At 39.8% G+C, this 17,341-nt stretch overlaps 1 protein-coding gene across 1 annotated transcript in view; it reads right to left on the minus strand.

Annotated features, from left to right (window-relative positions):
• CKAP5 (cytoskeleton associated protein 5) overlaps positions 1-17,341 on the minus strand; it is a gene marked incomplete at its 5' end in the record, with an annotated part of 37,052 nt that overhangs the window by 4,518 nt on the left and 15,193 nt on the right. Inside the window, 18 exons of the mRNA XM_009573666.1 lie at positions 178-315; positions 429-617; positions 1,405-1,480; positions 1,897-2,084; positions 2,532-2,711; positions 3,420-3,540; positions 3,977-4,150; positions 5,324-5,496; positions 7,275-7,468; positions 8,282-8,417; positions 9,673-9,876; positions 10,275-10,424; positions 11,122-11,247; positions 12,454-12,542; positions 13,534-13,669; positions 14,323-14,517; positions 15,140-15,268; positions 17,309-17,341. The exon at positions 17,309-17,341 is cut by the window's right edge and continues 75 nt beyond it. Of these exons, the coding sequence (XP_009571961.1) occupies positions 178-315; positions 429-617; positions 1,405-1,480; positions 1,897-2,084; positions 2,532-2,711; positions 3,420-3,540; positions 3,977-4,150; positions 5,324-5,496; positions 7,275-7,468; positions 8,282-8,417; positions 9,673-9,876; positions 10,275-10,424; positions 11,122-11,247; positions 12,454-12,542; positions 13,534-13,669; positions 14,323-14,517; positions 15,140-15,268; positions 17,309-17,341 (2,631 nt within the window). The remainder of the gene's footprint in view (positions 1-177; positions 316-428; positions 618-1,404; positions 1,481-1,896; positions 2,085-2,531; positions 2,712-3,419; positions 3,541-3,976; positions 4,151-5,323; positions 5,497-7,274; positions 7,469-8,281; positions 8,418-9,672; positions 9,877-10,274; positions 10,425-11,121; positions 11,248-12,453; positions 12,543-13,533; positions 13,670-14,322; positions 14,518-15,139; positions 15,269-17,308) is intronic.

A 17,341-nucleotide genomic window follows, 5' to 3' on the forward strand; every position in this document is an offset into this window, starting at 1 on the left:
ACTGCAAGTTCCCAAAACAGCCATTAATGAAAGGGAAACTAGAAGAGTATTTCCAACACTAGTTGCATGTTTGAAAGGCAATTACTACTTCATATTTCACCATCACAAAATTAAGCTTGTTTCTTAAATAAATTGCTTTACATTCCCTCTCCCTACCAACACATTTACGTTACTTACTATGCGAGAAGCCCCTTTTTCTGTATCCTTATCAGCTTTGCTTCCAGACTGGTCCATGGTGTGTTTCATTACTCTACACAGGTGAGCCTCCAGCTCAGACTCATTTTTGTTGTCTATCATTGTTAAGTGATCTAAGATCTAAAAGGAGAAAAAAGGGAATAAATTAAAAAAAAAAAAAAAAAAAGAAGGAAAAGCTTTAGCAACTGCATGAACATCCAATTTAAAAGTACATGACTAGTGACTGCTCTGACCTTGGGCCCTTTCAGCTTGCACAGGGTGTGAAGCAGAGTCTTCAGTGTCCTTATAGGAAACTCACTCTTACATTGCTTCAGCTTCTCTTTGGGAAAGACCTTCATGAAAATGTGGATATCCAGTAGAATGCGATCCAGATTGATGCTATTAATGGTTTCCGGAAGAAGTCGCACCATTCTCCACAGACACTGGAACGAGAGGCTGACTTAAAGCAAGACAACTCACGGAAGAAGCATTTAATTATATAAGGAGAGATTACACAAAACTGTCATTGAGCCATTTCACTCTGCTGCCACACGCAGACACGATGCATGTCTGCCTGCTCAAGCTATATTTGCACTGGTACATCCTTTCTCTTTGTAACTAGCTGTACTGTAACCAGATCCTTCTTTAGAGCTGATGCACAAAAGCAGTGCTGACTTCTCTACCAATAACAGGAGACTGAATGCTTTGCATGAAGAAATTTCAGCAGATAATGCATATATGCTATGTACACCCACACATAGCGTGGGTTCTTTAGGTTTAACCTCATTAAGAACACTGACGTTGTCTTTAAATCATGCTGGATACAAAAGGGTGTTGTATTACAAAAAAAGATCACACCCATGCTTTAAATGCAGACATTTGCATGTTCACTCTGCCTATCCTTCGAGATGACAAAATACAAGCCAGCTCCAGCCTGGGACTGTTTGAATCCATAGTATAGTGCTGTGCCTAAGCAAATAAGCCCAGCAGGGGACTGCACACCTCTGTATGGAGTTTGTATTAGTGTGCACAAGCTCCTGTAAACTATTAGCAGGTATTAAGCTCCCTCCTGGCATACAAGAAGTCAGTATATGTAACATCTAATTATAAGATTATAATTATACAAGTTATGATCACCAATTTTTTTTTTTTTTTTTAAACATATCTGTTCTTTCAGCTAAGCTGATTCAGATAAACCAAGTAAGTTCAAAACCTCTACTACAGGCTCACCTTCATGACAAGTTCTGAAAACTTAGGGGAGCTGGCTGTTGCTAGCAGACTGTCTTGGAGCAAAACAAGCAGAGCACTAGAAGGAATAAATTTATAATAGTTACACAGGGAAAGTGCTACACACAAAAAAAGATGCCAACTCCCCACAGAATACCACACCAGTGACTGGGGTTTGTCCAGCAGTTTACGTCATGTTGCGTAACAGCTCTTTCTTTCATTCTAGTATGTTACACGAGTTTAAGAGGCAGTCTGCTGAACTACAAAAGATATTGAATCATACTAAGCTGGTTCGTTTAGCCTGCCTCCAGCTGTGCAGATTGTGCAGTCAAATTCTGATCACCGCTGACGATCAGTGATAATTCTTCATTAGCCAGCTGAATGATTCTACAGACATCATTCTTTGCTTACAGAATGACTAACAAACTCAGCCATTCAAGGAACACACAAGAACGGGTGAAGAGAAGTAGTAATTGCGCAATTTTCATTATATACCTCAAGATGTTGGTCTGATCAGACTTTTCCAGAACTTTCACTACCAAGAGGTTGACTGATCGGATGACCTGCTCACCCTCCTCAAGGTCTTCAACCCGAGAATCCAGCATTAATGTAATAAGACCATGCATTAGGTCCTTCAGCACACCAGTGGAGGCCTCTCGAGCCAGACTCTCTATCTGAAATAGCTACAAATTGAAGACAATATTAGACGTTTTCCCTGCATGCAAAGCTTTATTGTAGGTATTTATCTAGACTACACTGTCAAACCATTTGACATCACCCCGTCCCCCCCAAAATTAAACAATAAAAATGCAACTAGGAAGAAAGTTATTTCTGAGTGACTTCTGAAAATACTTAGGCCACCAACTAAGCACTCAAAAGGTAAGGAATATTAAAACAGAGCTTAATAAAAGTGTTAGAGTGGCTATATTCTGTAGAAGCAACAAACAGACCTTCCTCCCTTCCCCAATTTCTCATTCCCCACTCCCTCTCAAAAGGTGCATTGGTGAGCAGACAATTAGCAACAAACCTTCACAAATAAGACTCAATAGTAAGCTAACCATGCCATTCTCCTGCAACTTCTCCACAGAAATTATTTGCTCTTCACCTTAACTTTTAAGTCAAAGCCTTACCGAGATCATGCTCCCAATAATACAGCTGTAAAGTTTGACTATGTCATCTTTGTCTAGCTTCTCATCTGCCATGTGCGTATTGTAGATTAGCCGAAGCTGCATAAATGTAGCTATTAGGAATTGGTCAATGTGGCCAGACATAGCTTCTGCTTTGTCTTCCTGTCTGAGAACCTCATCAATCTAAGATTCAAAAACAAAACACCCAAGTAAAGTCAACATAATGCAAACAGTGCAAAGTAACTACAATTTAAAAACTCTTCTATAGGAAAGGTCTTGCTCTGACCAATCCATTTGCCAAGGCACTTGTATTCTAAGCTTTCACCTGAAATCAGTAGCCACAAACTTCTACTGCTAATCCCAATGCAACGAATTATTGATCTTTTAGAGAACTGCAATCCTATCCTGTACACAATGAAAACATGAAATGTTGCATTACGGATTCTGGAATTAACAGCTTTATGAAATCTTCTGGATAAAATACTTCCAAGTAGTTAAAGCCACCCTAGAGACATGTAAAAGCTATGCAAGCCAATTCTCTTACTGAGGATCTGTAAAACACTTTACATTTAAAAGTTAAGTCTCACTGGCTTAACTGGCTTTTTCAATCTTATAGCACAGATACTCGACAAAACCAAAGAGTTACCTTTTTTTTTTTTTTTTTTTTTTTTTAAAGTGCTTCTGTGTTAAGAGTCTATTCTACACCAACCAAGTGGAATTTCTATTGCTAAAGCGAGTCAGATGGCCCCTGTGCACTTAGTTTTGTCATCAGGGAGATTCTGAGCAGAGTCCACGTCGCCTGACGTGATTGCTCCACCACAGTGCAACTCATCACCCTCGCAGACCAATAGTTTAGTACAGTGTGATTAGTTGCTACCTTAATTCGCTTACCTGTGCCAGAGCCTGGATGCTTGTATTTATATCACCACTGGCTACTTGGGAAATGACAAAGTTGATAGTAGAAGCTGTGTTACTGTGCATGTCATCAAAGTGTGGGGACACAGCACGGATTCTAAACAGTTGAAGAAAACAGGATTCATTACTCTTTGGAGAGAATAATTTACACCGAACTGCTGTATTTCAATGACAGTTTAGAGATAAGGGAAAAGGATTTCATTCTTCACAGAGGATACTCAAGGAAGGAATCATTCCTTTTAACATGTCTGTTGCACTACTTGTAAAGACACTGATGATGCATTTATAAACTCAAGATCCCTTTACTATAAAAACACGTAAGCAGAACTCAGGTTTTTCATTAGAAATAACTGCTCTCCAGATTCCAGAACAGTACAACAGACAATCGCTTTGACATCTCTCTTCAAATTAGCTGACACCACCTTCTTGGGTAAACAAGTCTGAATGTAGAAACTAGCATGGTCAATTCAGCTTCTCAAAATAGTTTTTAAGTAGCCCTACCGGTTTCACTTAGGAGTTAAACCTAGACTCACTTGGGCTCAGGAATCAAGACTGGCTCAAAGATGTCATCTAGTTTGTGCTGTACAAGTGCTGGCATCTCACATCTGACAGTACCGTTGTCATTTTCAATTTCGTCAAGATCCAGCTGAAATTCCCGTGGAACTGTATGCGTTGTCTCAGAGTGACTGCCCATGTTGCGATTTTGGCTATAGAAACCAGGAGAGAGGTGTTTATTATATATACACAAGAGGCAAGAGTACTAGCACTAGCATCCACTGGTAGCCCTAAAGCTCTCAGAATAGAACAGCACAGATTTTGAAGTTCTGATTTTATTCAAGCCCCCTAATAATCCCCTTTGCCTTTCCCCTGGCCATTAGCAAAACAAGCTTTTGTAGCTCAAAAGAGCAGCTGCTAGTTACTTGCCTTCCTAGTTTCTCTTATAACCCACCATGAGACCCCCTGCATCTGTGATAGGTATGCACCGGCTCATTTTGCGAGATATCTAGCACAGTTTAAAGTAGTATTAATGGAATATAGCATTAAAGTTAATGAATGGCTTTTTTTTTCTTTTTTTTTTTAAATGATGGAGCACAAGCATATGTACATAGCAACCTTGCAAGCTCATCTGAAGCTAGGCCTCCCAATGTCCCGCATGACTTGTGCTGCATATTAGATGTTTCAAGGAAATGTTCTAATACATAGTTCTGAACAGGAACTTTTATTCCAAGATAATGAGCAGGTGGCAAGGAATACAGTTTCTGAGCTTTTTGTTTCTGGTACTGTTGCCCCAGGCTCTAGGATTCACACAGCCTCATCCAGTTCTGTGCTGTATGTCTGCCCTAACAAGTTAAGAATAGGGTCCAACCAACACCAAGTTTAATGCAACACATCGGAATTTCTCCCAATACTTCTAACAGCTGCTTAACGTGGAAGTGCCACGTCTGCCTGCAGTTTGATTTACAGTCACCTTGGCAGAAACCCGTATTTTTGGTTTCTTTCTTTCTTTTCTTTGAGTCAGAGACCTGTAAATAACCTAGAACTGGCCACAATAAACCTGTCACCCTCAAGAAGGGATGACTAGGATAGAAATTGAAAGGTACAAGAGCCTTGCTACCAAGGAGTTAGTGGGCAGTACTTACATCCTATAAGTGCGATACATAATTCTGTCCATGGAGAAGCAGTGAAAAAAGGCACAAGACCATTTAGAAAGATTTCAAGACAGACAAGACAAAAAAAAGTTTCAGACATTTTGTTTTCTATTATTTGGCCAATTTTCACAATATGCAAAGATGATGATACAAGAACTAAAATAACATCGCCAGACATGATATTAGCACATACACTATGCAGGCTACAGACCATAATGTATCATTACATACTTGAGTTTGGAGGACATGTCCTCAGCTGGTCCCTTCCGCAGCATGCTAGCATTAGCGCTGATGTTTTGAGTACGCTGAGGTTTCTCCTCTGCCTGTCTCACTGGAGCAGCAGACGGTCTCTTGGCTGACCGTTTTATTCTTTCCTCCAGCATGCTCATGTCTTTCTCAGAAAGCTATAACACACAACGCTTTCACTCAATTTAAAGTTATACAGATTTTAGAAATCTTGGTCACCTATAGGAGGTATACCACTTATTACTGCAGACTGAAGTTCTCTAATACCAAGGGTAGGAACTGTCAATACTACCATCTAGCAGCAACCTAATAGGGCCACTCTGGACTGCCAGATGCTACTTCGGGAAGTAACTAACCCATATTGACAAGCTGTAATACTGAATACAGCTATTTCTAGCCCACATAATTTCCAAGAAACAAGTCATCTTGAATTCAAACTATGGTACTGTCATGTGTTTCTAATTGTTGCTTGTGTTGCTGCAAAAAAACAACCAAACAAAAAATCCCCACCCACCTTTCTAGAGCCCCTGTTAGGAGCCCAGGTAATGCTTTAACACTATGGGCCCTGCCACAGAAGCCAGAGTCCTTCTAACAGTTGACCTGTTCAATGTACTCATAACTTGAGCACAAGGTAAGCCAATTGAACACTCCAACTCATGCAGTGAAAAGAATCATATGTATCTGCTTACCTACAGGACCGAAGGTTACCAACACCAAAATTTGAGCAAAAGTAGCTGAGACAATTTTGTGGGAAGTACTCTCCAGCATCCCTATAATTTGGAAACCTTCCTGAAAAGCCATACATTTTGGGACTAGACGGACCATACTGAAGCTCAGAAAGCCACGGTTAGAAGGGGCTGAATGGTTCAGGTGCTACAGTTCTTTTCTTAACCTTGGAAATCCAAAAGCAAATGGACTATGCAACACTGAGGAGGAGGCAGATTGCCCTCTGAACAATAGTTAAAATAAAGTGGAAATCTAAAATGTTAATGGAAATGCAACATTAATTCTCATGGAGATGGTTACTAGAGAAAATAAGCGTCACATTAAATTTCAACATTTCAGGAAGCTGGAAAGAGAGAAGAAAAAAAAAAAGAAAAAAGAGGCAGCCTTGCTTCCCTGCTCATCGTACTCCATAAAATATCCATCCAATAGGTTGTATGCACTATGGCATATAACATAACACAAAAAAATCATACAGGCATTAACATATCTATCATATTCCAATCAGTTTAAGTGCTGCTAGAAACATTACCAAGACCACAAATTCAGAGAACAGAACAGGAAAAAAATGGTCTAATAGCTCTTGATTCAGGTTAGAATTCAGCATACTTAATCTGTTATGCACAGTAATTGCAGACAACACAGTGAACTAGCTTTCCACTGCTGGAGACTGGAAACTGAGTTTTGCCACCTTTAACTTTTACTGCATTTTAGATGACATGGCTAAGTATGATTTCTAGAGAACAAAACAGCAGCAACGCAAAGCAACACAGTACTGACACAGACCTTAAGCACTGGAGTGCAATAAGACAAAGCAAACAAACCAAACTTACCAGACTTCAACTGCAAAGCAGTTGGTGGAGATAGGCATGAAAAAAAAAAGCTGAGAGCACTTGATGGAGGCCCAACAACTAAACTTATTTGGCCAAATAAGTTATCCAAATATCATTCTAAATCACAAGTGTTACCTGCTCATTTCTTCCAATTTAGTTTTGCATTCATGAACGCCCAGGTTATATAACCCACAATCAGGAATTAACCAACTAACTTTTAGAGGATCTATGGTGTAAGCAAGTTATTTTCAACATTACAAAATGCTCTTGAAATCAACAGCAAGATGTACCATGACAAGCAAAACAGTGCTAATCCCCTACAAAAGTCTAAGGATTGGGGAGGGGCGGGAGGGAAAAGTCTTATTTCCAGTTACACTCACATTTCCAATCAGCTTGAACACTTGGTCGCCATGAACATTATAGACAGTCACAATGGTGTTGAGTGCAGCATTGCGCACAGTGTTGTCCCTATCGCCAATATGAGTTGCCATTTCTTTTAAGGCTTTCCCTGGAGTTGGCTGGCATACATTCATGCCATATGATTCAACCAGACATCCAAGCTCTTCCAGGCATTCTAAAGGAAGAAAATGACACGTGCACATTCAAGTTTAAAGCTGCTGGGAAGAGAGCCCTCCCCATTTCTGTGTTGCTTGCACAACTTGAACATTCATTGTAAAGAAGTATCAATCACAATGCTGATGATAGATATACTCCAGGTGATTTATGGGATGAATAGTAAACTAAAGGTTCAGACTACTTCACACAGATAGCATCCTAAAAGCTGTCAGTCATCCCTATACTCTTCAAGTATTTCCCATTACCATATATGAGCAATGTTACAGTTAACTTCACATCTAGGTAGTTTAGACAGTTGTGAGCTTGCAATGCTATATTATGCATATAATTTAACTTTCTGGTTATATCAGGATAAGATGTTTTAAAGGTGACTAGGGAATTGTTTGAACTACAAACACGGTACCACAAATAATTTCTATAATCAAGTTGAGACAGATGTACAGTGTAGAGATGTTTCTTTCCAAAGTCTCGATCAGATTAACTGATTCCCTTAGTCACTTGGACAATAGTATTGTCACTGTTCTCCCCGGTACTGTTTCACTAAGACAACAAGGGAGACTCATAATCTTATGGCTGATAGCAATTTAACAGATTGCTCATCTTCAGAAGGTACAAAGACACCAAAAACAAAAAGCAAGATGATACTACTTTAAAATCCGATCCTTTAAACACTTATAAGCATTTGCATAAAATATTATATATAGGCAAATCTCACATTCAACCAAATGTTATTATGCTGGGTTTTTCAAGATGCAAACCAAAACAATTTCAAGTACTTTGCAATTGCCCAATTCATCACACCGTTTCCCACCTGCACGCTGTTTTGAGTTTTTGGATTTTGTCCCCTCCATGATGAAAGTGAACATCTTGCTGGCTGGATAGATGAGACACATCCTGTTAAGAATGGCACGTACATCCTTGCGGATGACATCTTTCGGTTCTCCTACCTAGGGGAAAAGTCAAAACAAAGAGGGGAAGAAATACAGAATATTTTAAACAGTCTCACGATACTGTCGATTAGTCTAAATAATGTTAGGAAAGCCAGAATTATTCTCAATGCAAAAATCCTTTTTGGTAAAAGGCTCTTAAAGGCAAATATGCAATATAGAATCATAGAATCATTTAGGTTGGAAGACACCCTTAAGATCGAGTCCAACCGTTAACCTAACACTACCAAGTCCACCACTAACCATGTCCCTAAGTGCCACATCTACATGTCTTTTAAATACCTCCAGGAATGGTCACTCAACCACTTCCCTGGGCAGCCTGTTCCAATGCTTGGCAACCCTTTCAGTGAAGTAGTTGTTCCTAATATCCAATCTAAACCTCCCTTGGCGCAACTTGAGGCCATTTCCTCTTGTCTTATTCACTTGTTACTTGGGAGAAGAGACCAACACCCACCTCGCTACAACCTCCTTTCAGGTAGTTGTAGAGCGCGATGAGGTCTCCCCTCAGCCTCCTCTTCTCCAGGCTAAACAGCCCCAGTTCCCTCAGCCGCTCCTCATAAGACTTGCTCTCTAGACCCTTCACCAGCTTTGTTGCCCTTCTACGGACACGCTCTGGCACCTCAGTGTCCTTCTTGTAGTGAGGGGCCCAAAACTGAACACAGGATTCGAGGTGCGGCCTCACCAGTGCCAAGTACAGGGGCACTGTAGTAGTCCTGCTGGCCACGCTAGGATACAAGCCAGGATGCTATTGGCCTTCTTGGCCACCTGGGCACACTGCCGGCTCATATTCAGGTGGCTGTTGATCAACACCCCCAGGTCCTTTTCCTCTGGGCAGCTTTCCAGCCACTCTTCCCCAAGCCTGTAGTGTCGCATGGGGTTGTTGTGACCCAAGTGCAGGACCTGACACTGAGCCTTGTTGAACCTCATACAACTGTCCACAGCCCGTCGATCCAGCCTGTCCAGGTCCCTCTGCAGAGCCCTCCTACCCTCAAGCAAATGAACACTCCCACCCAACTTGGTGTCGTCTGCAAACTTACTTGAGGGTGCACTCGATCCCCTGGTCCAGATCATTGATAAAGATACTAAACAGAACTGGCCCCAATACTGAACCCTGGGGAACACCACTTGTGACCGGCTGCCAACTGGATTTAACGCCATTCACAATATATTTGGAATGAACATATTACAGTGTTTGATGGTATCCTGCTATATTCCTCATGAAAAATAACGTTAGTTTCTGTACAATGAACCGTACCTTTAGGACAAGATATGGGATGAAAGAGGACGCTTCATTTTCAGTAAGGTGATACTCTTCTTGACTAAGCAAATTGAAAAGCAATTTAAGGTATTCAAGTGCTTTCATCAAAACACTTGTGTTGGTATCAAAGAACCGCAGGGTAAGCCATTTTAAGATCAGATCCAGGCAGCTGATGACTCCATCTTTTTCACTCTCCAAGTGCTTGAAGGGGAAGAAGAAAAAAAAAAAAAGTAGGTTGCGCAAAATGAAACACACTGTTCAAGAAAAAAAAACAGAGAATAAGGAAAAGCTATGCCTGATAAGATGGTCTACTTTTATTGATTGATTCCTAGAATCGTAAGTACTCACTTTTACACAGATTTCTGAAATCCTGAGAGAAGTCTCCAGTGAGGAAATTTTCCCTTCTCCCAAGAAACAATATTAATACCAACTTCATAATTCCTCTGAAAATTATTTCTATACATGTTAAGGTTTCAATTTCACAGAATGATGACCCCTGGCTCCTCAGAGAATTCCTATTTGATTTTAATTCAAGCAGAATCTTTCATAGCAGAGAATAATTCTATACAATTCAGCTACTACCACAGATGCAAACTCACCTCAATCATAACAGCCAGTGCTTTGTTGTGGTGCTGAAAGTCTGCATGAAACATCTCATCTTGTAGCCATTTGGCCACACAACTGGACATCTGAGTTTTTAGCTGCTCAATATATTCATCACGGGGAGTAGTGAAATTCCACTTTAATACCTGTAAAAGGCAGCATTTGGAACTCAAAGCAAGCAATACCTTTTCTTCCTGAAAGAATTGCACCCCTTTTAATTCTGCTTTAGAATCTGTTTTCAAAGTCTTCTCATTATCAACAAGTAATGGGAAAAATTCAGTGGTGTTTGCTCACCTTGGCTTACATGAAAAATTTTCTCTATGTGGAGTGGTTATCTTTAGGCCATTATCTTAATTATTATCACTTAAAGTGGTTGTTTTTAAGCTATAGATAGGCCTATTTACTAGCACGTTACAAATAACGTGCATGTTTTCAGTAACAGAATTCCCCTACAAAAGACAAGCTTGAGAAGCAGGGCTGTTCAAAATAAGTATATTAAAACATCTACAATCTATACTAGAACTCTGAAATCAGTCAACTGTTTTCACGTAAAAACTTGATGATACTTCACAACTGAAGACCATCTCTTGGAAGTTGTAAAAAGACCTTTGGCTTTTATGAGAGTGTATAAATGCACCAAATTTGGAAATCAGAAGAGAAACACCACAGTAAACCAGATACTGGCCTGTGAAAGTCAACTGAAGAACCAGATAATCAATCCAAGAGATGGACAGAGACTAGCACTTTCATGCCATAGCATGTTCAATTCTAAATTAAAAACCAAAAGAATGCGTTAAAATTACACTCCTTCAAAACTTACGAATACATTCAGATTTTTCTCACCTTCAGACCTTTCTCATCTTTCATCCTCTGTTCTTTCCCATTTGGGACTATGATAAAAATAGGACCCGATTTATCATCATCTTCCTTCAAATTAGGCTTGCTTAGCACTTTCTTCCCCTGTACACCCTGAAAAAAAGCAAGGTATTAACAGGCAACACAAGACATATATACACCTCAGTCCCAGCAACTGCAAGCATTAGATACGAGCCAATCTCATGCTGCCTACGTGTACAAGAGCCAGAGAGAAGCTGGAAGAATAATGTTGATTAGGATTTTAAAAGTATGTGCTCTGCTGCTGTGGAAGCAATACCCATGACAGTGTGTGCAGTAGTACCCTGTGAAATACGACACATCACTCTCAACCAGTGCGCTAGTCACCCACACACATCCCTATAACCCAATGTGGTACCTGTTTGATAGATTTGTTCTTTGTCAGACTGATACTGCCTTTGCTGAGGCTTGTATTAGCTTTGGACAGGCTGGTATTGCCCTTGGACATACCGCTATTAACATCTGACTGCTGTAAATAAGCCACAGAAAAGGCTTTGTTGTGAGACAGCTATTTACTTTTAAGAGTTACCATTCCAAACCTTTTAATGCGTTCACAGCAAAGGCATTAACTCTAGCATCAGAGTTTTGACAGAAGAATACATCGACTTAGGCAAATCTACAACATCCTTCAAGGTTTGTTCCGTTCATTCCTGCCATGAATCTGGACCTACATCAAATGTTCTTGTTACAGCATTACTTTAGACAATGGAGGCAACAGGACTGTAGAATAATTTGGGGTTTTTTTAGTAACACACATAGGACAAACTTTAAAGTTAATAGCAAAAAAATTGCTGTAATACAAAACAGAAAAACCTAACCACAAATTCAAATGTAATCAGTTGAGATTGTTATTATGCATTTAAGCATCTTCCTTCCCTTTTTGCACTTGTGATTGAGAACATTTTGCCCTTCATACTGTACAGGAGAGATCAATTTCTTTTGACACATAGGTTCAAAATTATTGTTCAACGTATAACATTGGAACTGCAATGGTAAGAATGAATTCTCAACAGCATGAAATCAAGGAGGCCAAGCAGATTTAGAACATAGACTGAGCTGCTCACAAGACTGCATTTTTGACAACACAGACTTTAAGAATTAAATAGGTAATGACAAAAGTAGTGATTAAGTAAGTGACACCTCCCATTTCAGAACTCAGACAAGCATAAAGATTGTCAGTAAAAGCAGTCCCTAGCAAGGGCTATGCTCTTCTACCTACATTAGCGAACTACAGCTATTAACTTCATAGAACTGATTTTATACAAAATGAAAACAACATACCTTAGCTTTCGAGGAGGCTCCTCCTGCTTTGGCTTTTTTGGGATCAGGCTTTGATTCCATGGTATTGGACCCCGAATCTTCAGCAAGTGCTGGAGAAACAATAGACCATTTCAAACTACCAAGAAACCCATTTTAGGTCAGCACAGTTTTCCACTCTTAGGAAAGAAGAAAAACTGTTCATAGATACAATACGCTTATCACACAGAGGTCTGAGGATTTTAGACCCATAAAAGAAGTTCCTTAAATTCCATGTTAGCATACAAGTTTTCACAATTAAGATCATAACATGTTAGCAAATTTGTCATTATCAAAACAATTTAAACATGCACACACACATCTACTGTGCAGGCTAATATCTAGAGCTGTAGTTGCACCCAGTTTGAGCAGGCAAGCTAGCCCCAGAAGAGAGATAAGGCAGGACTGCTTCTTCAAATCACCTGTCCCCTAGAATCACAGAATCATTAAGGTTGGAAAAGACCTCTAAGATCATCAAGTCCAATCGTCAACCCAACACCACCATGCCCACGAAACCATGTCCCTAAGCGCCTCATCTACACGTCTTTTAAATACTTCCAGGGATGGTGACTCAACCACTTCCCTGGGCAGCCTGTTCCAAGGCCTGACCACTCTTTCAATGAAGACGTTTTTTCCTAATCCTTTTACCCTTTCTTTTGTGTTGGCACAAGCATCCTGGTAGCCCCACAGTGAGCTATACTGAGGAAACAGTCCAGGTAAAAATTAATGTGAAAACATTTTTAAAAAAAAAAGTTAAATCAGGTAAGTGTTACCAAAAAAACCCTCTCTAGTCCATGGGTTTTAGCTTCAATACCAAGTAGATATTTTCAAAGAGCAGCTGACAGATGGTTGTGTGGAAAGGAAAAACCCTCCTACATTGGAAGTTGACTCAACTGCAAGTAAGACCAGAACTGCAGACAGAACTCACTAGATAACACAGCTATTTGTAACCCTAATATGCTGAATTCCTCTCCTCCTGCTAAGTACGTTTCTTCCTCTAGCATGTCAAAGAGCTTCAAAATCCACCCTTTTCTCAGTCATTTCCCAGAACGTAAGAGAGATTACCTGATGCAGGTTGGAATTTGGCTGGAGCTGCTCCCCCTACCACTCTGGAAGATGCTTTAGCAGGAGGAGCTGGTTTGGCTGGCATGTTGGCTTTGGCTTTCTCAAGCATGGCCAGTACCTGGTCTTTGGAAGTTGGCTGGAGAACAGAAGGGGGAAAAAAGAAGTGATAAATTTGGAAAGATTAGTGATAACTGATTACTAATACATGCCACAGACAAGGAAAATGACAGTAGTTTGAAACAAGCTATTCTCTGTTTAGCATCTTCCAGGACACTTATCTTAAAACATCAATGTTTTCAGATATTTCTGTTCTGAGATAAAACACCTTTCCATTAAGTTTCTTCTGCAAGACCTATGGGAAACATGTGAACCAGCAATCTGTTCTAGGTGAGCAGTCCTATGACATTAACGGACTGCCCTAACAGTGATTCAGCACTCAAGGGTTCGTAAGATACACCAAATTGCTAGAAGCCATCTTAAAGCATTTGTTCAAAGGCATACAGCTGGACAGTAACTGATATGGAACCTATCTGAAGGTAGATTTTTTCAGAAGAAAAGCAGAGTGAATAAATGTCAAGCTCCTGAAGTGATAAACCTGTGGTGACAGTAGTCTTTCTGAAATAGAGAAAGCTAACTCACAGCCTCCTGATACTATTTTCAGCCCCACGAAAAACATTCAATGCAGACAAGCTTACGTGACTCAAGACAGCATATCATGAGATTGTGAATGTGACTTATTAATATCCACTCATTCAAGGTCACATTATCTAATCTTAGTGACAGAAATACCTTCAGCTTGCCAGTGGCTTTTGCCATCTTCTCAAAGCCAAGATGCATCATAAAGAATGGCAGGGCATCCTGCGCCTTTTTACGCACATCCCCATTTCGATCTTCAAGGCAGGAGTACAGGTGAGGCACACACAAGAGTAGGTCAGAAGGAACAGAACGGAGGGTAGGCAACTTCTCAGCCAACCAACCAAGAAGCTGAAAGTTTTAAAATAAAAGTTTTTGAAGAAGCGCTCGCAGTGCTCTGTCAGGCCACAAGAGCCTGAAGAGTAGTCCTTCACATACCTCTATATAAGTAGGGAAAAAACCCACCCCAACCTTTGTACAGACAAATATTCTTAACCAACATCAACTTACATGTCAGCAATTAAAAAAAAATTTTAAATTAAGTACAGTATGTTAATATGCAGCTATCTGAAAACTTGGAGCCTGGTCTCTTAAGACTGCACAGGCTGTTTCTTCCTTTTGAAAGTAACATCAGAATTTCAGCTGCACTTTATCAGCCTCAGACATATTAATGCTTCCACTTCAGTTCTAGTCTTCATTACCATGTGGTTAATTTGAGGGAAAACACACTAGCTCTTGAAATGCTGATCAAAACAAACATTTCTGAATGACAGCTATCATGCAAGAAGAAAGCTCGTTATTAGCCTTTTTGAGGTTTAACAATTTTATGTCAGTATGAAGACACAGCTACTTGTTTACTTACATAATGGTAGCATTGTGTCATTTCAGTCTGCATAGATAAACATAGTCCACAGCAAGTAAGGTTATTTTCATTAGACACACATAAGGAGAAGTTTACTTAACAGAAGCCTACCTCTTGTCTTAGGAAAGGATTTTCTTTTTTGAGCTCCTCAGACAGGTCTTCCCCTTCCAACCACTCTTTCATGCCAGTTTGTTCAGCCCAGGCATTCACAGTTGCTAGTGCAGCAGCACGAACATTATTCTGTAGCAAGAACAAGATTTAAGAAGAATAATCCTAAAGAGGGGTCAGAAGATTACAACAGAAGAGGCAATAGATTCATCCTTCCCATGAAAGGAAAAAGCTTCTACGTCACAGGCTTTGAAATCTCTACTTCTATTCACTGCTTGAGAAGTCTAAGATTCAGGAGAATTTAGTTTTAGTGATGGTATCAGCTGCAGAAATCACTGAATCAGACACTATACTTATCTACCATCATTTTTTAAAAATAAGTTTAATAAAGAGGGACAAAGGGTATCTTTAAAAGCACTTTGTACTTGCTACTATTCATTGATGAGAATTTTGGGAGTCTCCTAACTCTCAAACAAGCTAAAGAATGAGGTTAGTGATTTATGTAGTGCTTAAAATAGACTTAGCACATTCATAAATCAAGGCAAGTGGGTTATGGAGCCTGTTATTAGGGCACTCTTATTTAGGACACACATGAGCAAAAGTCAAGTCAGGAACAGGGGAGCCCTCTAACTCCTACCAATTTCCATCTTTAGTGGTTTTTTCCAAGCAAATTTTAGAACAGCTCCTTTTTTCGAAGCAGCTGTGTGAAGTTAGAAGTCAGATGAAATACTTAACAACCACGGTTCTTCAAAACGTTATCAGTATAGGCATGACTCCATACATGAGACTCTCTCCCGTAGGCTGAATTTCTGAGGCAAGCTGATAATGTAATAGACTCATTTAGCTTTAGTATGAATCAATTTTAAATGCAAAGGTAACATCCAGGCATGTACCTAAACAAGAAGTGAGCATCCTTGCAAATAACTTGTCCCATCTATAATCTCATTGAGGAAAAGAAACAAATCATGTGCTGCAGGTAAACAGATGCTCATCAGCCTCTCTGAAGAGGCCTTGGTTCCCATCACCCAAACTTAATTTGTCTTCACTCATGCTACAACCTGTTGCTTTTCCTCAACTATTCAGTGGGTCCACTATCAACATTTCAAAGTAGGGCCCAAAAAGGATCCTCCTCATCTTCAAAAACTCTAGCAATTGGATAAACTGGGTAAATCTTGCAGTACATCAAAAAAGTTACTGCTGTAACAATGTTTGAATGAGTATACAATCCTCTGTCAGCATTATAGTGCTTACAAGTAACACTGGTATTATGCATTTTAGTAACAGTACAAGTTAATCACAGTTAGTCTTATCCTTAATTCATGTACTTGGAACTGAAGGGAGCTTGCTGTTTCCTCAAGATAACTGGTGAATAAAAGACGCCTGCAACTTAATCATGCAAAAATTTCAGTTCTTTAAGGCTCTTAATGAGAAAACAATTTGAACTAAGAGTTTTTATCTAGACCTAGGACCAGTCCTAGTCCTTCCATTGCTTGGGACAGGTAGGTCCAATTTCTGCTCTTTTTCCTACTCACATTCAGAGTAGAGACATCTGAAGTATGGCACCTCTGATAATTGCCTGTGACTTCTAGCACAAGACATTGGCATCTTCCCAAGCCTCCTTTCCCCATTGCTTCAAATAGCTCTTTCCCATGGTCCTAGCTTTGATTTTGACACAGCATCTTGACAAGCTCGACACTGACATTATACAAGCTTCAGTGTCAGTTTTGAGTGTCCTGTTTCTACCTACAGTTCAAAGGTCTCCTACGCAGTGACACAAAGATAACAATGTACACTGGAATCTACCACTGATATGCTAAAAGAACAGAAGTTCTACAAGCAACTTTACCAAGCAAACCTGATCAGTGTCTAACGTAGCATATATTTCAGCATTAGAAGTATGCATACAGTCGCCACATTTCATTTAAAAGCTGAATTATAACACTGACTGAGTTTATTTACAAGCAGGAGAATACATCTCAGGCAGAATATATATTCAGGCACACATTCGTGTTTGGATAATAAGTTGTCATTTAGGCAAGAACCTTTCAAAAAAATTTGTAAGCTTCCAAAGTTTTAACTACCATCCACTTCTCAAAAGCAAGTCCAAACAGCGATAGTTATAGCTCAGATAGTGAGCAGCAAAGAGGAAAGAGATCTTGATGAGTGTCCTACCTTACTGTCGCCTAGGACTGTAATGACAGGAAT

The sequence above is a fragment of the Fulmarus glacialis genome, unplaced genomic scaffold (genome assembly GCF_000690835.1).
Source record: "Fulmarus glacialis isolate BGI_N327 unplaced genomic scaffold, ASM69083v1 scaffold5730, whole genome shotgun sequence".
Classification (NCBI taxonomy): domain Eukaryota; kingdom Metazoa; phylum Chordata; class Aves; order Procellariiformes; family Procellariidae; genus Fulmarus; species Fulmarus glacialis.